Below are 9,378 nucleotides of genomic sequence, written 5' to 3' on the forward strand. Positions count from 1 at the left end.
TGACTGCGGGTGGGCAACGGACGCTAAGTCCAGTCGGATACCCTGCGTCGCGCAGAAACGTGCCAGTGCTCCTTTGGCAAAGTTTGTGCCGTTGTCGGTGATGATGCTGTGCGGCACGCCGTACCGAGTAGTGATGTCGGCAATGAACGTCACGGCAGTCGGCCCATTCAGCTTCTTGATCGGCTTTGCTTCGATCCACTTGGTAAATTTGTCCACGGCGACAAGCAGATGTGTCAAGCCGCCGCGGGCTGTCTTGAATGGGCCCACCATGTCCAGCCCCCAGACGGCAAAGGGCCAGGTGAGGGGGATGGTCTTGAGTGCAGAAGCCGGCAGGTGTTGCTTGGAACTGAAGACTTGGCATCCTTTGCAGCTTTTGACTATCTCTTTGGCATCTTCCAAAGCAGTCGGCCAAAAGAAACCGTGGCGGAAAGCTTTGGCCACAAGTGATCTTGAGGCTGCGTGGTGGCCGCATTCGCCTTGATGGATATCCTTGAGGATTGCCACACCTTTCTCTGGCTCGACGCAGCGCTGGAAGACTCCAGTGACGCTGCGCTTGACAAGTTCTCTGTTTATTATTGCATATGCTCCGGCTCGACGTTGCACTAGTCTTGCCGAGATCTCATCAGTCGGCAGCTCTCTATTGACTAGGAAGTTGAGGATGGGCTGGGCCCATGATGGAGCTGTGACTTCTTCTACTGTCAGTACGGCCACTGTGACTCGGGTGGGCGGGTTGGGTGGTGGGGAGTTGGAGTCGGCCACCGCTTCTTGTGTCGCTGCAGTCCCCGGGCCGACTGCTGCAGTCCCCGGGCCGGGTTCTGAAGTCCCCGAGCCGGGTGCGACTACGGCAGTCCCCGGGCCGGTTGTCGAAGTCCCCGCGCCGCCTGCTGGGTTCCTCCAGTCGGATCCGGCTGCATCGGGGGCAGGCGGTACGAAGATAGAGTCCGACTCTGGAGACGGCTTGATGGACGGTTTGAGGAGGCGCTGGAGAGAGACACCGGTCGGTATAGCCTGTCGGGTGGAGCCGATCCGCGCCAGGGCATCTGCTTGGTCGTTGTCGGCCCGTGGCACGTGAAGGAACTCGCACCCTTCGAAGTACCCACTGATCTGCTGGACGAGGAATCGATAGCTCGCCATGTTTGCATCCTTGGCGTCCCAGTCGCCAGATGACTGCTGGACCACCAAGTCTGAGTCGCCATAACACAGGATCCGGCGTATGCCGAGCTCTTTGGCTAGCCGGAGCCCGTGTATGAGCGCCTCGTACTCGGCCACGTTGTTGGAGGCGGCGAAGTGGATTTGCAGCGTGTATCTGAGTTTGTCGCCTTTGGGAGAGGTGAGGACGATGCCGGCTCCCAAGCCGGTGCGCATCTTGGACCCGTCGAAGTGCATCCGCCAATGGGTAGAGTCGGGAGCCGGCGGTAGGTACTGGGTCTCGGCCCAGTCGACGAGGAAGTCGGCCAATGCTTGGGACTTGATGGCGGTGCGGGGCTGGTAGAAGATTGTGTAAGGTGCCAGCGCAATGGCCCATTTAGCCACCCGGCCGGATGCATCCCGGCTGCCTATGATCTCGGCAAGCGGGGCGGTGCACACGACCGTGATGGGATGCTCTTGAAAGTAGGGCTTCAGCTTCTTGGCGGCGAAGTACACTCCATAGCACATCTTCTGGTAGTGCGGGTAGTTTTGCTTTGAGCTGGATAGTACTTCGCTTAGATAATATACCGGCCTCTGGACTAGCTGGGCTCGGCCTTCTTCCGGGCGCTGGACCACGACAACTGTACTGACCACTCGGCTAGTCGCGGCAATGTAAAGGAGCATGGGCTCCTTCTCAGTCGGCGCCGCCAGGACAGGTGGAGTAGTCAGCATCTTCTTCAACTCATGGAAGGCTTGGTCTGCTTGGTCATTCCACTCGAAATGAGTGGATTTCTTCATGAGTCGGTACAGGGGGAGAGCCTTCTCTCCTAGCCGGCTGATAAAGCGGTTTAAGGAGGCCAGGCACCCAGTGAACTTCTGCACGTCCCGCAACTTGGTGGGAATCTCCATTCTCTCAATGGCCTTGATCTTCACAGGGTTGCACTCAATGCCGCGTTCGGAGACCAGAAAGCCTAGAAGCTGGCCGGCTGGTACTCCGAACACGCATTTCTCGGGGTTGAGCTTGATCTGGAATCGGCGCAAGTTGGCAAATGTTTCTTTGAGGTCCTCCAGCAGGGTGCCGCGCTTCTCTGTCTTCACCACAATATCGTCTACGTAGACGTGGGCATTTCTGCCGAGTTGCTTGAGGAGGCATTTCTGCATGCAACGCTGAAAAGTGGCACCGGCATTCCTCAAGCCGAATGTCATAGTCAGGTAACAGAAAGCTCCGAATGGTGTGATGAAGGCAGTCTTCAGGCGGTCTGCTGGGTCCAACTTGATCTGGTGGTATCCTGAGTAGGCATCCAAAAAACTCAACAGCTCGCATCCGGCCGTGGAGTCTATCACTTGATCAATCCGTGGCAAAGCAAACGGATCTTTGGGGCAGGCCTTGTTGAGGCTGGTGTAGTCTATACACATACGCCATTTGTTGTTCTTCTTCAACACCAAGACTGGGTTGGCAAGCCACTCTGGGAAAAATACTTCCATAATAAAGCCGGCGGCGAGGAGCCGGGCTATCTCTTCTCCTACGATTCTTCGCTTCTCTTCTGACAGTCTGCGGAGGGGCTGCTTGACCGGCTTCGCGTCGGCTCGGACGTGCAATTTGTGCTCGGCGAAATCCTTCGGAACACCCGGCATGTCCTTTGGGGACCATGCAAAGATGTCTCGATTCTCACGGAGGAAGTCGACGAGCTCGCCTTCCTATTTACTGTCCAGGTTTGCACCAATGACTGCAAACCTTTCCGGGTTCTCCGGGTCCAGAGGTATCTTCTTCGTCTCCTTGGCCGGCTGGAAGGAGCCCTGCGCATCATAATCCTTGGGGTTGGGGGACAAGGCCGGCTGCTTGCCGGCCATGGCCACAACTCGCTCCAGCATCTTCTTCTCTTCTGCCACTACGAGGGACTCGGCCAGCCGACTGCTGGCTGCGGCGCACTCGATGGACTTCTTGTAGTCGCCGGCTACAGTGATGATCCCCTTCGAGCTCGGCATCTTCATCTTCAGGTAGGCGTAGTGGGGCACAGCCATGAACTTGGCCAGAGCAGGTCGGCCAAGCAAGGCGTGGTAAGGGCTCTCCAGATCTACTACCTCGAACCAGATTGCTTCTCGGCGAAAGTGATCCTTGTCTCCGAAGAGAACATCCATCTTGATCTTGCCGATCGGGGAACAGGACAGGCCGGGTACGATGCCATGGAACACGGTCCGGCTTGGCATGAGCTGCTTTGCCTTGATGTTCAGCTTCTCCATGGTATCGCGGTACAGTATGTTGATACTGCTTCCGCCATCAATCAGAACGCGGGAGAATCGGGCAGCTCGCCTCTCCGTTGCGAGGGTGACATCCAATACTAATGCGTAGGAGCCAGGGGACGGCATCACCTCTGGGTGGTCGGCCCGGCTCCAGTTGATAGGCTTCTCGGACCAATGCATGAACTCGGGGTTGCTGGAGGCGACTGCGTTGACCTCTTGGTGCTGTCGGCGCCGGCTGCGCTTGTCTTCAACCTGGCTCGTGAAGACGACGTAGGCGGCGTGCTCTTCAGGGAACTCATCTTGAATGGCTCCGACTGCTGGTCGAGCAGCCGGCTGCTGGGGGGCTGGAGGCGGCGGGCCGGGAGGCGGAGGCGGCACCAGCCCCTCGCCCTTGGAGATCCGTGTGAGCCAGTGGCACTTTCGGGTCGTGTGGTTGGACGGCTTCGCGCCGCTGTGGAACTTGCAGGGGGCATCGAGAGTCTGCTCGTAGGAGAAGGCCGGCTGCCAAGCCGGCCTGCCGCCCTTCTTCTTGGGAGCGGGCCGTTCTTCGGGCTGCTCATCTTCGACTGTGGCCACCTGCCGACTGGTGGAAGGCGGCATAGGGGCCTTGCGCTTGTGGTCGTTCTGGTAGGGGCGCCGATTGGGGTCGCCAGCCGGCGTCTTGGGAGCCGGAGCGAGCACCTTCCCAGAGGCGTCCACTCGGAGCTCGGTCTTCATCGAGGAGTCGGCCGTGGCGTACTTGTCCGCGATGATCAGCAGCTCGTCGAGGGTAGCCGGCTCGTCGCAGAGGAGTCGGTGCTTGAGGAGGGTGCCCTCTCGGCACCCGGCGGTGAAGTATTCGATGGCCTGAACCTCGTGCACCCCCTCGCAGGAGTTGCGGAGCTCGGCCCACCGCGTGAGGTAGTCGCGGGTCGACTCGTTGGGCCCTTGGACGCATAGGGAGAGCTGGCGGGGCTTGGGAGGCCGCTTGTACGTGCTGGTGAAGTTGCGGACGAAGACTTCCGTGAAGTCCAGCCAGCTGTTGACGCTGTAGGGCTTGAGGCTGTTGAGCCAGGTGCGTGCCGTGCCTTGCAGCATGAGGGGGACGTACTTCACGGCTACGCGCCTGTTGCCGTTGGCTATGCTGACAGCAGTAGAGTAGTCGATGAGCCAATCTTCCGGCTTCACAGAGCCGTTGTACTTGGGCGTGTCTCTGGGGAGCGAGAACCCTTTGGGGAAGGGCTCGTCGCGGATGCGGGGGCCAAAGCATGGCGGGCCGACATCGTCTTCTTCTTCTAGCGCCAGGGATCGAGCTAGGCGGTCGATCCGGTGGCGGGCGTCGTTCTCGCCGACTCCTTCGCGGTGGCCTAGTCGGCCACCAAGAGTCGGATGCGTGACAGGCGGCGGGGTGGGATATCTCTCCCCTCGAGGCGGGGGAGGAGGCGGATTTCCTTGGCGCTCCACTGCTCGAGGGCGGCCTTCCGCGTCGCGCTCGATGGTGATCCGAGTCCGGCTGCGGCTAGCAGCCGGCTCCTTGTCTTTCCTTGCGCGGGCGCCGCTCGCAGTCGGCGACCGGGATGTCGCGGCGTGCTCTCGGCGCGGGGGAGGACTCTCAGCGCGGGCGCCGGCTTCGTGCCGTTCTGCGGCCGCGTCGATCAGCTGCTGGATTCGCCTTGTCATGTAGGGGAGCTCATCGGCTCCCAGCCCATTTAGCTCTTCAGCGGCCGCCTGAGCGGCTCGCAGATTCTCGAGCGGGGTGGCGTAGACGGGGCGGTCTGCCCCCAGCATGCTGGCGATGGCCGCGCCGCGCTTCTTGACGAGGCCGGCTCGGCTTGGCCCGCCATGAGGCGGCGTGCCAAAGGCGGCGCGGTCGACTTCGCGCTGGTGAGCCTCGGTGAGGCGTCTCATGGAGGCTATCTTCTGGCCTTCCGCGATGAGGGCGAGGCGGCGTGCCTCCAGGGTCTCGGCGTCGGCGTCGGCCGGGATGGGGACGGATAAGTCATGCATCGCCGCTTGCAGGGCGTCATGGGCGTTCTCGCCCGAGTTGGCGACGTGGCTGATGACCAGCACCTCAGTGACAGCGCTGCTGCCGCTGTCAGCTCGAGGGAGAGGGTCGTCGAAGACTACCACATCGGAGGGGTAGGCGTCGAGCGATGCCGTGTCGGAGTCGACAAGCATCGGGTCGGTGGAGCCGACCGACTCCAAGTCTACAGCAGGCTCGCTGGAGACGTGAAGTTGGTCGAGGAGGCTGACGAGGCGGCTCTCGGGGTAGTCCGTGCCTGCGTCGGACGCGGGCTCGTCGGAGATGCGAGTCTCGCCGAGCAGATCGGCGAGGCAGCTCGCTGCGCAGGCGTCGTCGACGCCTTGCAGCGCGTCGGGGCAAACGCCGTCGGGCGCAGCAGGCTGGCTGCGCTCGCGGGGGAGGAAAAGGGTTCCCGTCCAGAACAGGTCTCCGGACGACGGTGCACCTGGCCCCACGGTGGGCGCCAAATGTCGGGTGGTAGGTGCGACATATGCCAACGGGTGGCTTATCATTGTGGGAGCCAGTAAGACGTCGCCGGTGCCTGGAAACGGGATGAGGCGAAGACATGCACGCCGGCGAATCTTACCCAGGTTCGGGGCTCTCCGTGGAGATAACACCCCTAGTCCTGCTCTGCGGGGTCTCCGCATGATCACTAGATCAAACAAGTAGCTACAAATGCTCCTTGAGCTGTTGGGTTAGAGGGAGAAGAAGGGCAAGGCTAGCTCTCCTTTTCTCTCTATGTGGTGTGTGTAATTCTATGAGACCAACCCTTTGCATGGGTGCCCGGGGGGTTTATATAGGCCTACCCCCCAGGGGTACAATGGTAATCCGGCTGGGCGCGGGTCCCAGCCGTCAGTGTCTGTGCTCGCCGGCTTCTCCGCCGGCCATTGGGGCCCGCCGACTGGTGGGTCCCGCCGGCTGCCGGCCTCTTGGCCGACAGGCCGGCCCCACCGCTTGGGGGCCTTGTCGGCGGCTGGTTACTGTTGCCTCGCCTCTGATGACGAGGGCTTTGTCGAGGTAAGCGTGGCTACAGTGCCGCCGTCTTGCGGACTCTCACTGTAGCCTTACCTCGTCTTGTCTCCTTAATGAGGCACGTGTTTCGAGGGAGGGAGGTAGCCGGCTATTGGGAGCCGACTACGCCCCTGGCCGACTAGGGGAGCCGGGCCGCCTTCGAGTGTCTCTCTGGCTAAAGGGGCCCGCCGCCCGCGGGCCGTACTGGCGCCTGTCGTGGGTGACATCGAGGTCAACATGGCTACAGTGCCGCGCCGGACGGGAGATGGCTGACCCGTACGGTGTCCTGTGGCCATGCCTGCTTCGGGATTCGGGGGTAGTGGGCTGTACTGCGGCCACGCCCCGTCTTATCACCGTTATGTGGATGCAATCTTGGTGGGTGCGGTCTTGGCCGGCTTCTGGGAGTCGGCATTCTTCATGGCCGGCTTCTGGGAGTCGGCATTCTTCATGGCCGGCTTCTGGGAGTCGGCATTCTTGGTGTCGGCTTCCTGGAGTCGGCCATCTCGTAGCTTTCTTGGGGAAGGTTTCTGAGACTGAGTCGCCTTCTGGGAGTCAGCCCTGGGGATAGCCGGCCGGGGGAAGGCGGCCCTATGCTTTGTATGCTTGAAGGCTTAAATGGCCTGATAATTTTTGAAGAGCCAGGGGAGTCGGTTAGGCTACCCCTGGCCATATACTCCGACAATACGTGCACACAGCTAACTATAAAACGGGCGGAGGAGTTCTGCATTCCATGGTTGGGTTGTTTCTTCGCCAGTGGTGTCTCTCTTGCGCTTGTTTGACTTGCGGGCGTTGATGAGGTAGTAGGCATTGCGGTCGCACAAGGCCTTGCTGACGATGAAGGGGCCTTCCGATGGGGAGGATAGCTTGTGTTGGCCGGCTTGCTGCTGGACGAGTCGGAGGACGATGTCTCCCTCGCGGAATGCGAGGGGCTTGATCTTCTTGCTGTGGTAGTGCCTTAAGCCTTGCTGATAGATGGCTGACCGGCTGAGCGCCAAGAGGTGTGCTTCTTCGTGTATGTCGACACCGTCTTCGCGGGCTTCTTCAGCTTTGGCTTCGGTGTACATCACGACGCGCGGTGCGTCGAACTTGATGTCGGTCGGGATGATGGCTTTGGCTCCATAGACAAGGAAGAACGGGGTGAACCCGGTCGACCGGTTTGGCGTGGTGCGGAGACTCCAGAGGACGGCTGGCAACTCATCGAGCCAGCTGCCGGGTGAACGGACGAGTGATTCGACGGGCCACGGCTTGATGCCGGATAGAATGAGGTCGTTGGCCCGCTCGACCTGGCCGTTGGACTGCGGGTGCACCACGGAAGCCAGGTCGAGGCGGATGCCGGAGACGGAGCAGTATTGCGCGAGTGCGCCCTTGGCGAAGTTGGTGCCGTTGTCCGTGATGATGCTATTCGGGGCACCGTAGCGCACCGCGATATCCTTGATGAACCGGACGGCTGTTGGTCCGTCCAGCTTCTTGATTGGCCGCGCTTCGATCCGCTTGGTGAACTTGTCCACCACCACCAGAAAATGCGTCATGCCGCCTCGAGCGGTCTTGAAGGGTCCTACCATGTCGAGTCCCCAGATTGCGAAGGTCCAGGTGATCGCGATGGTTCGGAGTGCTGCTGTCGGCTGGTGGCTACGCTTGCTGAAGCGTTGGCATCCCTCACACTTGAGGATAAGCGACTCAGCGTCTTGGAGGGCCGTGGGCCAGTAGAAACCATGGCGGAAAGCCTTGGCCACCAGGGATCTCGGGGCGGCGTGGTGCCCGCACTCGCCCTGATGTATGTCGAGGAGGATCTCAGTGCCCTTGTCTTGTTCGATGCAGCACAGAAAAACGCCGGTCGGGCTGCGCTTGACGAGCTCGTTGTTGATGATGCTGTAGGCGGACGCCCGACGCTGCACTTGTCGGGCTTCGGTCTCGTCCATGGGGAGAACCCCGTTCTCTAGGAACTCCGAGATGGGCAGGGCCCATGACGGGGCCGTCACCACCGCGAAGACGGCCACCGTGGCGGGCTCTTGGGCAGGAGCCACCGAGCCGGAGGTGGCAGCCCCCGGGTCGGGGACGACGACGGCTGGGTCGAGGATGATGGCGGCCGGGTCTCGGGCGGCAGCCCTTGAGCCGGGTTGGGCGGCTCCTGGGCCGGGTTCGGCAGTCCCCGGGCCGGGTTCGGCAGTCCCCAGGCCGGGTGGAGGCGCGGCCGGGTCATCTGGGACGAAGATGGACTCGGAGTCCGGAGATGGCTTGACGGACAGCTTGTGCAGGTGCTCGAGGGAGACGCCGGACGGGATGGATTGCCGGGATGAGCCAATCTTGTCTAGCGTGTCGGCGGCTTCATTTTCCGCGCGTGGGACGTGGAGGAAATCGCAGCCGTCAAAGAAGCCGGACAGCTGCTGAACGAGGAAGTGGTAGCTTACCATGTTGGATTCGCGGGCGTCCCACTCGCCGGAGCACTGTTGTATCACCAAATCCGAGTCGCTGTAGCACAGGATGCGCCGGATGCCAAGTTCCTTGGCAAGCCAGAGGCCATGTACAAGGGCTTCGTACTCGGCAACATTGTTGGAGGCGGCGAGGTGGATCTGGAGCACATACCGAAGCCGATCACCCTTTGGGGAAGATAGCACGATGCCGGCCTCCAGGCCGAGGCGCATCTTGGAGCCGTCGAAGTGCATGCGCCAGTGCGTCGAATCCGGCGACGGCAGCAGGTACTGGGTCTCGGTCCAGTCAACAAGGAAGTCGGCTAGGGCCCGGGACTTGATCGTGGTGCGGGGCTTGTAGAGGATGGTGTGGCCGGCTAGCTCGATCGCCCACTTGGCAACCCGGCCAGAGGCATCCCGGCAGCCAATGATCTCGCCGAGAGGAGCCGTGCTGACCACAGTGACAACATGCTCTTGGAAATACTGCTTCAACTTCTTGGCGGTAAAGTACATGCTGTAACACATCTTCTGATAGTGCGGGTAGTTCTTCTTGGAGGCGGAAAGCACCTCGCTCAGGTAGTAGACCGG

The 9,378-nt window shown here is 61.2% G+C and overlaps 1 protein-coding gene across 1 annotated transcript; it reads right to left on the minus strand.

Annotated features, from left to right (window-relative positions):
- Positions 1-276: 276 nt before the first annotated feature.
- LOC123055839 (translation initiation factor IF-2-like) lies at positions 277-8,793 on the minus strand (the record flags this gene model as incomplete). The annotated part of the gene is made up of 2 exons (XM_044479679.1): positions 8,278-8,793; positions 277-1,029 (listed from the first exon to the last, which is right to left on the minus strand). Coding segments are annotated over exons 1-2 (1,269 nt in total), but the record flags the coding sequence as incomplete, so codon positions are not given.
- Positions 8,794-9,378: the final 585 nt, after the last annotated feature.

The sequence above is a fragment of the Triticum aestivum genome, chromosome 2D, assembly GCF_018294505.1.
Source record: "Triticum aestivum cultivar Chinese Spring chromosome 2D, IWGSC CS RefSeq v2.1, whole genome shotgun sequence".
NCBI classification, from domain to species: domain Eukaryota; kingdom Viridiplantae; phylum Streptophyta; class Magnoliopsida; order Poales; family Poaceae; genus Triticum; species Triticum aestivum.